This window comes from Salvia hispanica, chromosome 3 (assembly GCF_029641045.1).
Source record: "Salvia hispanica isolate PSC_SH4W2 chromosome 3, Shi_PSC_v1, whole genome shotgun sequence".
Lineage (NCBI taxonomy): Eukaryota > Viridiplantae > Streptophyta > Magnoliopsida > Lamiales > Lamiaceae > Salvia > Salvia hispanica.
In genome coordinates, this window is record NC_142694.1 from 3,505,179 (window position 1) to 3,521,018 (window position 15,840).

Here is a 15,840-nt window from a genome sequence, read left to right on the forward strand (position 1 = left end):
TTTCTTTACTTAAAAAAAACACCAATCATAAATTGGACGTTTTTAAAGAGGACCATATTGTACTAAAATACACCCAATTTGGCGTTTTAAAAGAGGACCATATTATACAAACATATGGTTATAATTAAATTGGGGAAAATTGTAGTTGTACCTTTGTGTTTTCTTCTTTGGAGTCAAGAATGTAGTTATGTAGATCGATCAAGAAACATGGTATGAGATGAAGAAGATGAACACTGGTATGAGCTGAAAAAGAAGTTTATTGAACTAAGCTTGAAAACCGAAAAACTGGATTGTTTACAACGTGAAGAAAAGCTCTGACTCAACTAACAATCTAGCTACTATTTATACATCAAGAATAGTGAATGAGGCTTCACAAATCTTGTTATAACAGCTATGAAAACTGCCTATCAAACGGCTAGTTTTCCTAACTGTTTTTTTGCGTCCTTTCTTGATCAGCTACTCCTCACCCTCGCTGCTGTGCTCAGGCCCATTTTATTTCTTACGTTTATAACATTAGAAGGTATTATCAGATGCACATGAACTGAATTGCATGTAAATTTAACATTTTGTTGTACGTATATAGAGCTGTTAGGAGTTTATTTATTGTAAATTATCAGCAGGCATGCATCTTAAATCCAATTTAGGAGGAGCTAGTTAATAGATGTTGCAACATGTTGTTTGTTGATTAGATACGAACAACTACTTCTTTTTACAATTTAGCTATCACACTTCCAACCACGTTCTCCAAATCTGCTGCATCCACTACATTTATGTCTCCAGTGGTTATCCTTTACTTGATAGTGTGATCCATAATGCTCTGTATGTGAGAGAGCCAGTGGCACAATTGCTAGTAAATTCAGTATACCGGCTAGGGAAGAGAGTGTCATGGGTATCCATTTGTATTTGCACTTGAAATGCGTCGGGGCATTATAAAATGCAGTGAATATCACTTCATGAAAGTTAAAGTAGTAATTAACGAGCTGGAAGATTTCCTTCTCAATGTGACAGATATGTTGAGTGCGATACGAATACAAAACTTCCTACATGGATTGCATCGGATTCTACATTAAAACACGTGCCGTACACCAATTGCTCTATTTTTTGTAAACGGAGGGAGTATAAGATATATGTTGGAAGAGTAATTCAGTTTGGAGGAAATATTTGAGAGGAGAATGAGTGGAATACATGGAAAAATGGTTTAGAAGAGGTTGGTGATGCGGGAAAACAAAGAAGCTCTTTATTTCTCAAACTTTCTCAACTTATGAAAAATGGTACCCTATGCCATATTTATAATTATTCATTTCCTATTCTAGAATTCTTTACTGCATTCTTTAATATCTTATATCTAGATTTTTCTCCATAAAAATCTATATATTTTACTACATTCTAGAGAACTCTACTAAAAATATTAGATAAGAGCAGAAAGAGTATGAAAAAAAAAACGTTTTATTTTTAGAAATAAAATTATTACATGATGAACAAATTTATTTAATTGCGTGCCCTCAACCAAACAAAAACAATTGGTTGTATAAAACAAAACGCATGGATCCAACCATAAGGAAGGCTAACACAAGGAGTAGAACAGATGAGGGAATAACCGTGTCCCTCTCAACCCTGCTGTCTCGGCTCTCAACCGACGCATTCGATAGCCGTCGGAATCTTAAATAGTTCAATGCGCGGATGATCCTCTCCCTCCGGTTCCGTTGCCTATTAAATAATTACAAGATGAAATAATAAAATTATTAATTAAGCTATCAGATTTTAATCTTCATGTTGAGTGTGTGTGTGAATTGATTAAGTGACTCAACCGGAAGTTATTCTCGTTTTTCTCCGGATCTCCAGCCTCCCTGTAACAAAAAACGTATTTTTTAGCATAAAAGGTAAAAACTATCCAGAATTAACATAGTACTAAATTTCAATATCCAATTATAAATCCTAACTTCTTGAATCAATAAATAAGTGCTTACCTTAGATTGTTTTCATTTACTAATGGCTCCACTGTATTTTGATTTTGAGAACTCCTATGACAAAATGTATAAATAAAATTAATTTAACATTTATATTATATGGAATTAAGTGGATAAAACAACAAATATAATATTAACAAAAAACATTTGTTAATACAAGCTATTATTACGATTTATAAAGAGACATAATTTACCAATGCTTACCTTAAAGGTATATTGTTCTCATTTACAACTAATGGTTCCACCATGTTATAATGTTGAGGACTCCTATAATAAAATAACCACTGTTAATATGAATGCAAGAGAATATGCTCATTACAAGGCTTTGCATGAGACGTAATTTATAAATAACATTGACAATAATAATATACCAATAAATAGTGCTTATATTGAAACGATAATAACAAAAATTATGCTCATTACTAGCTATATTACATTAGAAGGGATTTTACCACCATACCTTAAAAAAGGATTGTTGTCATTTATGACTGATGGCTCCATTATGTTTGGGTGTGGAGAATTCCTGTGACAAAATTTATGAATAACATTAATAACAACAAAAAAACATTGCTTAGGTTAAATATGAAAGGTAGTATAAATTATAATATACACATATTTTGATAAAACAACAATAATAATAATAACAAAACAGTAGACGTTATTTATCAAGCGGTAACCTTATGAAAGGTATATTGTTATCATTTGTGATTGATGTCTCCACTAAGGTCGAATATTGAGAACCCATGGGAAAATATATATAATTTCAACAATATTAATAATAACTATAAACACTGCTTAGATGAAGTATGCAATAACAAGAAACAACAATAACAATCATAATATCAAAAACAATGCTCATCACAAAATCCTTACCTTAAAGGATTGTTCACATTAATGACTGATCGCTCAATTACATTCGAATGTTCAGAACTCCTGTGACAAATTTTACAAAAAACATTAACAATAGTCACTACAAAACAAATGCTTATTTGCGAGCACTGATTTGGTTGGAAAAAGGATTTGTGCTCGCAAATTGACATAATTTCTGAGCACAAAACATGCTCGCTATTAAGCTTCGTCACAAATATTTGGTTAGAAACATGCGCTTTTTTGTATTGAGTAAGACTAACAATAAACACTGCATATATGAAGTACTTGATCCGTCCCCCCTTAATTATCCACTTTTGCCATTTTCGTCCGTCCCCCATTAATTGCCCTCGTTCACTTTTTGCCATAAATGATTATCTACATTTCACTCACTCTTTCTACTCACATTTTATTATAAAACTAATATATCAAAGTTGTACCCATATTCCAATAATCTTTTTAATCCATTTTCCTATACATTCATAAAATATGTGTAGCCAGAGTGGACAGTTATTGGAGCCGGAGAGAGTATGCAATATACTTTAGAATATACACATATTTGAATTAAACAGCAACAATAATAATAACAAAAGCAATGCTCATTACAAGCTATATTAGATGGGATTTACTAAGTGCTTACCTTAAAGGTAGAGCATTTTCATTTACTGATGGTTCTACTATGTTCGAGCGTTGAGAACTCCTGTGACAAAATTTATATAAACAGATTAACAACAGTAACAATAACAATAACAATAAACACTATTTAGATGAAATATGGAATATAGAATATACACATACTTGTGCATTAAATGCGATTTACCAAGTGCTTACCTCAAAGGTAGATTGTTCTCATATATGGCCGATGGCTCCACCATGCTGGAAGGGCTAACGCATGAAATTCATAATAACAATAAGAATAATAATAAGAAGGGAAATTGAAAAACATAAACTTTTAAAAAAAATCTGGTATTTTCCATAATCTTTAAAAGTGGTCCTAAAAAATAACTAACTTTTCGAATTGTTCGGATTTTGCCACACTAAAGTTTCCGGCAATAAATTTTGCTCTGGAAACTTTAGTGTGAGAAATCTATAAAATTCGAAAAGTTAGTGATTTTTTAGACCACTTTTAAAAATTGTGAAAAATATATGATTTTTTGTGAAAGTTCATGGTTTTTCTTATCAATAATAACAATAGATATAGGCAAGTACCGTGGCGGCAATTTATCATAGATTTTGTTATCCCAGCTGCCGCCAATAAACAACAAGAGTAACAATACTGGATTAATAAGAATCCATAATTAAATGCATCTCTGGAATCTAATGAACAAAATCAATAGTTTAGATAAAGTGTAGCTATTACTAACTCGATCCAGCCGCCAAAGTTTAAGTAACGGTCGATATTGGTCTCCGCTACTCCTTCTGCAATCAGCTCGTACGATGAGTCAGCCCTCTCTTCAGATTTGAACACAATCCGCGTCATTGTCAAGATGTGATCACTGTTAACCAACGTGTCGTAAGTACGGCCATTGGTCTGTACGCGGATTGGCGTGGTATCATCGAGCTTCAGTATGCGGTTGAGTCGCACCCTCTGAGATTCACCGGCGGGAATAGATCGGAGTGGACAATCCCTCCTTCCTATAATTTCAAAACCGAGAAGATGATCGGTTTTGTTGATCAACTCAGTCTTTAAAAAGTAACTCGGACCCATAATCAAATTCAGTAGAAATGGAAAGTTTAGAGAACTATGAGTAGAAAGCAGCTAATATTGTAGGATAAGGAGACACTTATTTGATGATGTAATGCAAGTGAGGTTTATGCTGAATATGGATAGGGTTTTACTTATGTGTATCCGAGTCATTAACTGAAAAAATCAACTCTGACATTTACAGAAGTGAAAATATCGTAATGTGTCGACACTATGAGGAGATCAGGTGAATTCTCCATTTGATTTAGAAAGTAGAAGATGTGTGCTATCGGAATCGGTATCAAAGAATCGATCTTTATGATGTTGGACAAGACAATAAATTAACTTGGGATATTTAAACTAAAAATAGAGATAACACAATTAATTTTATTGACAAGACAATTGTTGACAATTGAAACTAAAAATATAACGTATGCCTGTCCCACATCGGTGTCAATAGAAAACTGAAACTAGTATATAAGTCTCATGGCCCTCCTCCTATGACCAATTGGTTTTAGGATGGAACCCATAGATTTCTATCATGGTATCAGAGCGGGTCGTCGACTGTGGGTCAAATTTAACTGACCCAGCAGTATATCTGGGCCAAAACTAAAAAAATGACTGATCCAGCAGTATCTCTGGACTTAAAAATATGGGCCAAGTGGTCCAACCAATCGAAAAAAAATTGGGCCGATTGTCCAATCGATTAGAAAAAGTCCAACCCCTCCAAGGTTCACCTTGAAGGGTTTGAGGGAGGGTGTTGACAATTGAAACTAAAAATATAACGTATGACTGTCCCACATCGGTGTCAATAGAAAACTGAAACTAGTATATAAGTCTCATGGACCCTCCTCCTATAACCAATTGGTTTTAGGATGGAACCCATGGATTTCTATCGACAAGACTTTAACATTTTAACTAGAATGAACGTTCTTAATTTTTTTTATCAAGACAAGTTGACTAGAGTTTGTCAAACAAAATGTGTACTTTACCAACTAAAAAATTTCAAAGCGCAAGTACAACTATATGTGTTGATATAATGTACATCTTGTATCTAAAGGTGGGGTGATTGTGAAAGGAAATACAAAGTAATTAAAATAAATTACAGTTTTAATTAAACGTATAAAACAATGCATAAGGTAATAAGGTATACATGAATCAGTTTCACCAAATTGGAGGATTTTAAGAAATTATAAAAATCACGTTAGAGACAAAGATATTATCACTGCGATGGATTGGAAAATTGTATGCAAAAGTTATAATTTGGGCTGGGCTGTTGGGTGATTAAAAAACATGGGCTTTCAGTAATATTAATATAATATAAGCCCAATAAAAAGATTCAAATGCATTAGTCAACTCTTACCTCGCAAGAATAGAAGACCCATTAATTGCAGTGCTTCTTGGTAGAGTCGAATGCCTGGCCGCTGATCCCCTCAACCTCACTCAGATTCGTGCATTGTCCGTAACAATTAATTTCCATAAAACCATGTTTATCCATGATCAGGTATCTCTTCCCAATTCCTATAAATTAATAAAGAGATACTGACATCTAATATCATGAAATTTTCAAAAAAATTGGATTTTTTCCTACGAACTTTACCCCAGGTTTTTTTTCCACGAATAAAAAAATTCATGTTATTTTAATAGATTGAAGAACAATTTAGGAGGACCTGCTTCAAGAAAAACTCTCTTCAAAGATTGAAAAGCTTGAAGCTCTCAAAATTGTTGTTGAGAAATCACGAAAAAAAACCTTTATCATAATATTATTTGTGGGAATTTTTTCATTCGTGGGAAAAAACAAACCAGGTAAAGTTCGTGATATTATTTACTAATTTTAAATTTTGTGGGAAAAACCCAACTTTTTGAAAGTTTCATGATATTAGATGTCAATATCCCATTAATTAATAAATACAGTAGATATTACTTCCTGCCCCACTTTAAAATGACCTTTTTTTTATTTATTCCAACTAAAATGATTTATTATTAAAAATAGAAACACTTTTATATTTACATTATTTTTTCTTACTTATTTATTTCTTTTAAATACATAAAATAAAGTTATATTAGTTATATAAAATCTCTTATCATCCAAAAGAGGGGGTCATTTACCTTGAGACGGGAGACGCCTATCCAAAAGAATGAGGTAGAGTGATCTCTCTATCATCTGTTCATTAGCCAATAAGGTAGTTTCATTTGTCATAAAATATTAGTATGAAATAAAATTTTATATTAAAATTTAAATCAACATCTATAAATAGTGATTAAATTTGCTATAACACAGAAGTATCTTCTTTTCTCTTCATGCAATCTTACTTCGTTAGTGCTCCATAATCTTTTCTTTCGTTATTACCTATTTTTACAATTTTTCAATAATATAGTACTTAATATTCTATATTTGATACAAGTATGTTAGACTGGAAGGGAATATATATTAAGGATGTGGAAAAGGAAGAAATTAACCCAAATTTTGTAAAAATATGGTTAGTTCAGTGGTATGTTATCTACATCCTTGTTGGTCATAGCTGACTTCTTCTCGAAACTATCATTTTGTGGTTTCCTTGTTGGCTCCCAAACATCCTCGTTGGTACCAGTCAGTCACACATTGGTCGCAATTGACTTTTACCCACTCCGCAACTCCATGGACTACCCCCCTTTGAGTTGTTGAACCTTTCAATAAAAGTAGTTGCGTTGTATATCAAAAAAAAAAAACTAGATTATCGAGATAAAGAAGTTTAGTTGCGTTATACAACCAATATGGACCACTAAACATCGAAAATGGAACGAATGAAACTCACACCGATCTCATAGAAATTGGATTCATCAATCTTAACCTCCGTTTATGAACAACAATGGGAGCAAAAAGCGTTGTCTCAAAACGGGTAGAATGTAGGAATATATGTTGTATATATGCAAAATAAAGAACGCGTGAAAACACCTTTTGCTTTGTCCAAGAGGTTGTTTGATCACCTACTCAACGAAGAAAGTTTTGCACAAATTGATAATAAAATAAATCGATTCAATTTAATATTCTATCATCCAGAAGATTAGTTAATTATGGAGACGACTATTGATCAGAAATATGTAATCGTTGGTGCAATAATAACATTTTCTTTATCAAGTAATTAACTCTTCCATTCGGCGAAGCTGCATTTGTCGATTGTTTGTTCTTGTAAAAGTCGTAGTATACTATAACAAATATAATTAAATATGTAAAATTTTCTTACAGACTTGCTCCTAACTTTGGAAGAATTGTTCAAATTATCAATCTGACTTTCATTGATTCCTTTTAGATTCTAGTTTAATAAGAAAGATGAGGTATAAGAACATTTGAGAAGTAAGATAAGAAATGTGGGCTTCTTGTCAAGATATGCTCAGATGATGGTTTTTTCGTTGATTTGGTGGACAAGAAATGAGGCAGAAATGCTATCCGACCAAATTTGTTAGATACATATCCTTGTATTTTGTGGAAAAAGTTGCGGGCTTGAATGGGTTATAGAGGATACCAAACACTTGAAAATAGTTATGTAAGTATCTACTCCATATATCTAGACATTACCATTTTATCAAACAAGTCCTAATTATTTTCATACCATTGTTTCACTATGAAAAGTCTTAAGTTTTCCGTGTAAGGTTCTTTTTCCTTTTAATTCAAAAATCACACTACATATTGATATATTGAGGATAACGATTTCAACTTTTGGCTTGAATTAAACTAATACACGCCAACAAGGGGTTCTCGGTCATAAACCAAGTAAGAATTCAATATTATAGTACTCCTCGATGAATATTTTAGACTCACATCAAACATAATAATATTTCTCGATCTATTCAAATGAAATATATTTAGAAGCAAAGTTATAATTACTTTTGTGATGTGATTTTGTATGATGGTCCCCAACTTGTGTCACAAACACACATTAATATTTAGAAGCAGAGTTGTATTTACTTTTGTGATGTACTTATGATGGTCCCCAACTTGTATCACAAAAACACATTAATATTTATTGTAATCGCAATATTAAATTTACCTTATAAAACGCAACTTTCTGTTAGCTTTTTAATAGATATAGATGTATATATTTATCATATCATTTTATAATCTAAACTAGTTAGCGTGTATATACAATATACTACGTTTCGTTCCTTAAAAATAGAAATTGTTTTCATTTTGGTTCGTCCCTTAAGAATAAAAACTTTCTAAATTTTCTATTTTAGGAAGTGAATCTCACAATCCACTAACAATACTAACATTATTTTTCTCTTTTTCTCTCTTACATTATCCATTTTTCTCATTATCTTTCTTACTTTACCAATTACTCTATCTTAATTTACCAATTATGCTTTAAAACTCGTGCCGTTTCAAAAGTTTCTAGTACTATTTCTCAAGGATAGATGTAGTATATGGGATATCTAAATAATACTAGTTGCTAGTAATCATAATTAAAAATATGTGAAACACGCAATTTGATATGATTCCACTCCCTCCTAAATTAAAATGTCATTTACCATTTCCAAGTCTTTGCAAAGCTTAGCTATCAAAAGAATAAAATACATTTTGCAGGAACTATTCCTATAAAGGTGGTCATATATACCTCATACGTATTTTGCTGTATCTCCACGTAAACAATTGTTCGGAAATCGGAAGCTATCACAATTGTAACTAATGACACTTTCTTGGGTGACAATTCCTTCAAATTTATGTCAACTTATTTTTACATTATTATTTACTTTATGGCAATACATTTAGTCATAATAATGTACATGTACTAAATTTTTCAATAACAAAATTTCATGTTATATTTCATGTTATGCTCAAAATTCAAATGTTCGCGAAGATATCGTAAACTCACATACGTACATGTTATTTTTGATAAGTCAAATATGAAATGACACTTGTTGTATATACCTCATACGTATTTTGCTGTATCTCTACGTAAACAATTGTTCGGAAATTGATCGGAAGCTATCACAATTGTAACTAATGACACTTTCTTGGGCGACAGTTCCTTCAAATTTGTGTCATTAATTACCGGAATAATCTGTCATTGTCAACTTATTTTTGCATTATTATTTACTTTATGGCAATACATTTAGTCATAATAATGTACATGTACTAAATTTTTCAATAACAAAATTTCATGTTATGCTCAAAATTCAAATGTTGGCGAAGATATTGTAAACTCACACTTACAAACTGACATACGTACATGTTATTTTTGATAAGTCAAATATGAAAGCATAACCAATTAATCAACATATCTCCCCTGAACTCAGTCGTCAGAGTTGCACATGATGATCCAGCAGCCAACGAGTGTGACGGTAAGAAACCCGAGGAAGACGAAGACGCAGCAGCAAATATATAAGCACCTCCACCGCCTCTCGCACGTGGCGGCGATACTATTGCGGGCTTCTCCGTGGTGAGCGTCGTCCAATAGTTTCTTGTATCTGAACGAGATTCTCACAATCGCGAAAAAGTTGAGGAATCCGGCCAGAGCTGATAGGGCCATTGGAATCCACGAGTAGCCGCACTTGAGACGCGGTGGTGCGCGGTAGAATGAGGTGAAGATAACGCCTTGAAAAACAAAGTAGTAGTTGGCCAACTGGAACAACTCTTTCTCAAGGTGGCGGAGCTGCTCCTGCCGCTCATTTTCCGCCTGCTCATGAGCTCTGTTGGCCAGTGGCTGAGCCTCCGTATCGACATTCGCCATCGGCTATATATGATGTTGGATATACACTCATATTGTTCTTATATATTTTTTCCTTTTGTTTAATTTGATGGAGGGAGGAGGCTCGAGCTCATTGATTGGATTTGAAACATTTGAAAAATTAAGTAGAAGACATTAATTATGTATTTGCAACAACAATTGGCTAGTATTCATTTTGTGCACATAATAATATGTTTGTTTTACCGTTTCAAAGTCTTCTCTTATTTTTTAACTAATCACTTGTTGCTATCTTTCAATAGTTTAGGAGTAAAAATCTAATGATACACATACCATGTAGTGTATCTATTCAATCACGATAACTGTGTTGCGCGCTTTGTAATACCTTATAGATATTGTTCATAGTTTTTTTTATCTAGCTAATCACGATAATTGTGTCGCGCGCTTTGTAATACCTTATGGATAACACGTGCATGTGCGTGTAAGTCTGAAAATTTTATAATGAAATAAACAGAAAAAATGAATCATACATATATCAATTAGGGTGTCGAAGGATTTTTTTAGAGCAAATATTTAATTAATGTATGTGTCTAATTCGGAACCCAGCCAATTCATGATCAGAATCTAGTGGTCGTCAACTTTGTCGTAGGGGTATAGTAAATTTTCATAGTTGTCGTGGCAAATAGGGCATACTCCCTCCGTCAACTCCATTGAATTTATCTCCACTTCAAATTGAGATAAATGGAGTAAATGTAACTTATATAATCGAATTATTTTGATATAGTTCCAATAAATTCATTATACAGGAATAATAACGGCAATTTAAGTATATTGGCATACTCTATTTTCGATATATACGATATATATCGTATATTCGATATAAAACGATATATCGCGATATAGTTATTTCATGATATTTATATTTATTTACAAAGTAATTGATGCTCCAATTCTGTAAAAATTAATGCTCCGTATCATCCTACACAAGTTAGTAATCTAATAAGAACCAACTTTTATAATTGTGACAAGCCAATCATTGGAATTTAATACTCCTTTAGTCCAATTAAATACTAGTACTACTTATGAAACATTTATTTTTCATCATGAGATTTTGTATAATTTTATTTTATAAATTAACAGAGAAAATAAAGTAAAGTAAGAGAGGTAAAAAATAAAGATAATATTATTTCTATTCAGGAAATTTTCATTTTTAATATTAAAAAAGAAAAATATTTTATTTTTAATGTAACAGGTTACATGGAAATGGTATTGCTTGCTAATTTATGTTCCAATTAAATAATCGGTTTATATTTGTTGATATTAACAGTATAAAAATTCACCATTTTGTACACATGGTTAATCACATACTTAAACAACCCTTGGCGCCTGATTTTACCGCAGCCCTAACCGGCGGAGCCGTCTCAGAGAAGCCAGTGGCCTCCCACCGCCGCCGCGCTGATGGCCGCGGCGAATTGATCCGCCACGGCAGGCGAGCTCTCTTGTCGCTCCATCTCGGAGCCGTCACCGACGATCGCATATCCACCGCCATAGCTCTGTCCTGCTCCCTGACCACCGCGAAATCGCCGCCGTCGAGGACGATTATCGCGCACGTCAAGCCTAGCACGCATCGATTCCTCCACGGAGAGCTGCGTTGATTGTAGCAATTCGATTAGAAATTGGATGGTTTGATTTTAATTATAAGTGAATCAGATCGCAATTGTGTAGGGTTGCACACCGTGGAAGCTGCGGTGTCGATGAAATTGGGGAAGAAGGTGATGTTGAGGGAGGCGCGGGAAAATTGAGCGAACAGTTGGTTAAACTCATCATTGTTGCTCGGTTTTTTCGCAGATATTTTTTGTTGTAATTTTGTTCTGTTTTATAAATATAGAGAGAGTCTGCGTGAGCAGTCAATAAAGAATTTTCTTTTGCAGTTTGCTTGTCGTTTAACAACACTGTACTTAAATAAATTTAATATATTTAATACTAATATTAAAATTAAATATTCAATTAAAATGAAATTTCATTATATAGAAAGTGTATTGAAATTATCTGTACTTGTGCATGTAAATTGTAGGCTTGTAGTACATGTTTGTCTATTGTGCTTTTACAAATAGAGGCGCAAAATAGAGTATGATGAAAACAAAAAATGTTATTGTCACGTTGTATTGTTGATCACTTCTAGCTTCCACCATTCAAACTCTTATTGAAACGCGTAATTTTTGTATTGATACATGTAATGTTAAATATAAATAGGATAACTATATATGAACCATGTGGCTGTTTTTTTTTAAAAAATTAGTTAATTACTAGTACAAGACTAGCCATGTATCGAGTTTCCAAACAATTGGTTAGTTTATGTGTTTTTGTATACTCCAAAAGATTTTCCAAACGTGTTGAGTTTTTATTAATATTGTGTACAAGTAATTCGTAGCGTGCAAAATGCAACAAACTTGATGGACTGCTAATAATCCATTTTTTGCTCACTTGATGATCCTTTATTCCACATTTCTAGTTTCAATTTTCTGCCATTTATCTCATATTCTTGTTCCAATTTTTCTTCTTCCCACCCAACAAATTTGGAGGGCAGTTCAATTACTATTCCTCTTTTTAATATTCTTGTTTCAGAGTTATTCCTTTTCTATATATTATTCAAATAGATCATATTATATAATACTAAGTGTTTATAATAATAAATAAATACTCCGTCTATTATGAGAAACTTATATTATAAGTAGAGATTAGTAGAATTAATTTTATGGAATTCGACATCCTAGTCCACGAATCTAAGTGTAGCTCTATTGCTCTAGAGAGATAATTCGTAAACCAATTTGGTCAAAAATTGGTTAACCGTTAATATTTGATAATTCCATTAAAATTTGAAAAAGCATAATAATTCCATTAAAAAAATTGACAAAACATAGACCAAATTGATAAGTTCAGCACACCCCAAACATTATGTTTAGGGCTAGTTTGGGACATTATTCATAATATTACTTGGGAGTTCAAGGGAAACCCTAATCTCTGAAGCGGCCGGGACATCGGGTATTTCCAGTTGTGGTTCGAGTTGAGCCATCTGCTGTGCTGGTATATGCACTCGTAACACGGGCCTACATAGTAAGAAAAATTAATTTACATAGTTAGAAAAATTAATAAGAAAAAGAAAATTAATATAATTAAATATCTTGATCAGAGTAATTCAATAAGTTCATAAATGTTCATAAGTTCTCAACGGGTTTTTTCTGGAGGTTTTGTTTCTTTGTTAGGCTCGCTGTGACAAAAAAAAAAACAATCATAAAACAATCATTTTAGATTAGTAGAGAGATTAGTAGAGAAAGACTATCTAGATTTTGCATCTAATCAAATTTGTTGAATCATTAATGCTAGGATGTGCAAATTTCGATAAATTATGCAAGCAATTTATATACATATACTAGATAAACATTAACAATATGTTCGGAACTAATAAATATAACAACATTAAAAATGTACCATATACTATATATACCTAACACTTCCCAATGTAGATGTACAATCAACTTGTGCTATTTGATGGTAGATTCTATTGTCCCAGCTGCAATAATAGTAACTTTAATTAGATTCCAAATAAATTTTGTCAAAAACTTATTTCAGTATATACTACTTTGAAAAGGAAAAGCGAGTATTAACTTGATGCAACAAGCAAAGTAACGGTCAAAGTAAGACTCGATTGATCCTTCTGCAGTCAGCAAACCGTGTTGATATTTAAAGACAATCTGCGACATCTTAGCGATTCGATACGGATGCAACCACATGCCGTGAAAATGGCCATTGATCAGTACACGGATCGGTGACGTTGGTCTGTTGAAATTGATGTTGAGTACAACGTGGACTGCCACCCTTTGAGATTCGCCAGCGGGCAGAGCTACGAGTGGACAATACCCTTGTTCAACATCAAAATCAATCCGATGGTCGGTTTTGTTGACCAACCTAGTCTTGAAAAACATTATCAATAGAATTCTAAAGAAAAGGAGGATTGGGAATGAAGAAGAGGATAATTGAGTTTCTCATTGTATATACTAGTGTTTGGAAGGCTATTGTTGGAGAGAAATTAGGATTTTAACCTCAAATATATCGTCGATTTTGTTGAGATATTGGTATTGGTTATATAGTTTGTTGATATCTCTAATGTTCAATATCCAATTTTCAAAATATATAAATGTTTAAGAGAAATAGATACTTTGATTTTTTTATAATGTAATTTGGATCAAGAAAAGCTAATTACCACCATAATCGGTAATTCTTCTTTCGCAGTTATTCCTTTTTTATTATTCAAAGAGTCCTTATTCGCCAATAAATTTTAACTACATGGAATTTGACATCCTAATCCACGAATTAAATGAAACTCTTAGTGGCCTAAACCCTAAAGATTTGGAAAAAACCCTGCGACTGTGTGCCGATTTCCATACTTGCAAAAATAAATAAAAGTCGTGTATTTGTGAGTGTTGTTTTAGCCATAAACACAAAGTATGTTTGAGTTGTTTGGACTAAAAGGCATTTATGTGATTTTGAATAATGAGTAGTTGTTGCATATGTAGGGATTAGTTCAAATAAAATTTGTATTGTAAAAAATGTGAGAGCAAGTAGAACCCAAGTTGATTATTGTGATCATATCAAGATTTTGTGTGCTAATTGGCTGCTAATATTGCTTCACTTTTATGTTAATTAGTATCACACATGTGTTATGGACGTCCTATTTTATTTTCTTTAAATTATGAAATATTTTTTTTGAAATAAGAAATAATATCATTATATGGGATCCAAAATTATAAATGTGTATAACAATATATATTTGATAAAAGTAGTGAAATTTTATACAAAAGTTTTGATACAAAATTATGACTTTCCTATAATTTGTTTCACAATTTTGAGATAATTTTTTTATTATATAATGATAATATTGATATATAGCAAGAATATATAATATATAGTAAGTTTCAAAAAAAAATTCAATGTACATATCCATGTTTTAAATATTTTATTGAATGCAATTTAAAAATTTTATATTATTTTTAGTCATAGGATCTTATATGCTCATCTTAATTATGCTAAGATGTGAATTCAATTTATTTCAACAAATAACCTCTTACGTGCATTCAACATTATAATTAATACATTTAGTAAATTTTAAAATGATGTTAATTTGAATTCAGTAATTAAGTAACTAGTTAATAGAAATTCTTTAATGTTATAGGTGAATAAGACATTTGTATACGAATGCACCCAAATTATTAAAATAAAATTGCTATATTGAAAAAGAAAAATGAAAATGACAAAATAAAATTAAAAAAGAAAGATGGAAATCTTAAGTGGGATGGAGGGAACACAAAACACAGTCGATAGACTAATTACAATATTAATTTTAGAAGCATAAATAAATATACAAAAGGGCCATTCAAAATAAGATGGCCCTATAATCACTCAATTTTAAACCCATTCTAAACAATACAATAAAAATTGAATATATATATACACCTCTATATATATATATATATCTATATATATATATATATATATATATAGGGGAGCATTAGGGTCCTATTACACCCTAAGTGTCTTTTCTCTTCTTAATATCAACCATTAGATTGATGGAATGGATGGACTAGATTAAAAGGATCAATCT

The 15,840-nt window shown here is 32.0% G+C and overlaps 1 protein-coding gene and 1 long non-coding RNA gene across 5 annotated transcripts; both read right to left on the bottom strand.

Moving 5' to 3' along the window:
- Positions 1-1,452: 1,452 nt before the first annotated feature.
- Positions 1,453-7,386, bottom strand: LOC125213107 (uncharacterized). 4 transcript variants are annotated; one of them, XM_089069403.1, is made up of 13 exons: positions 7,314-7,386; positions 6,628-7,185; positions 5,882-6,039; positions 4,199-4,469; positions 4,044-4,079; positions 3,666-3,719; positions 3,475-3,534; positions 2,841-2,900; positions 2,428-2,490; positions 2,172-2,234; positions 1,968-2,021; positions 1,809-1,847; positions 1,453-1,707 (listed from the first exon to the last, which is right to left on the bottom strand). In XM_089069403.1, the coding sequence occupies exons 3-13, from the start codon at positions 5,901-5,903 to the stop codon at positions 1,503-1,505; spliced, it is 927 nt and encodes a 308-aa protein (XP_088925529.1). In that variant the 5' UTR covers positions 5,904-6,039; positions 6,628-7,185; positions 7,314-7,386; the 3' UTR covers positions 1,453-1,502. The 4 variants fall into 4 exon arrangements, with proteins under 4 accessions (XP_088925529.1, XP_088925526.1, XP_088925528.1 ...); XM_089069400.1 differs by lacking the exon at positions 7,314-7,386 and having other exon boundaries at positions 6,628-7,303; XM_089069402.1 differs by lacking the exons at positions 5,882-6,039; positions 6,628-7,185; positions 7,314-7,386 and having other exon boundaries at positions 1,968-2,018; positions 4,199-4,542.
- Positions 7,387-13,082: 5,696 nt separating this feature from the next.
- Positions 13,083-14,182, bottom strand: LOC125214966 (uncharacterized). The gene is made up of 3 exons (XR_016136463.1): positions 13,848-14,182; positions 13,687-13,752; positions 13,083-13,288 (listed from the first exon to the last, which is right to left on the bottom strand). It is a non-coding gene; the product is annotated as an uncharacterized LOC125214966 (long non-coding RNA).
- Positions 14,183-15,840: the final 1,658 nt, after the last annotated feature.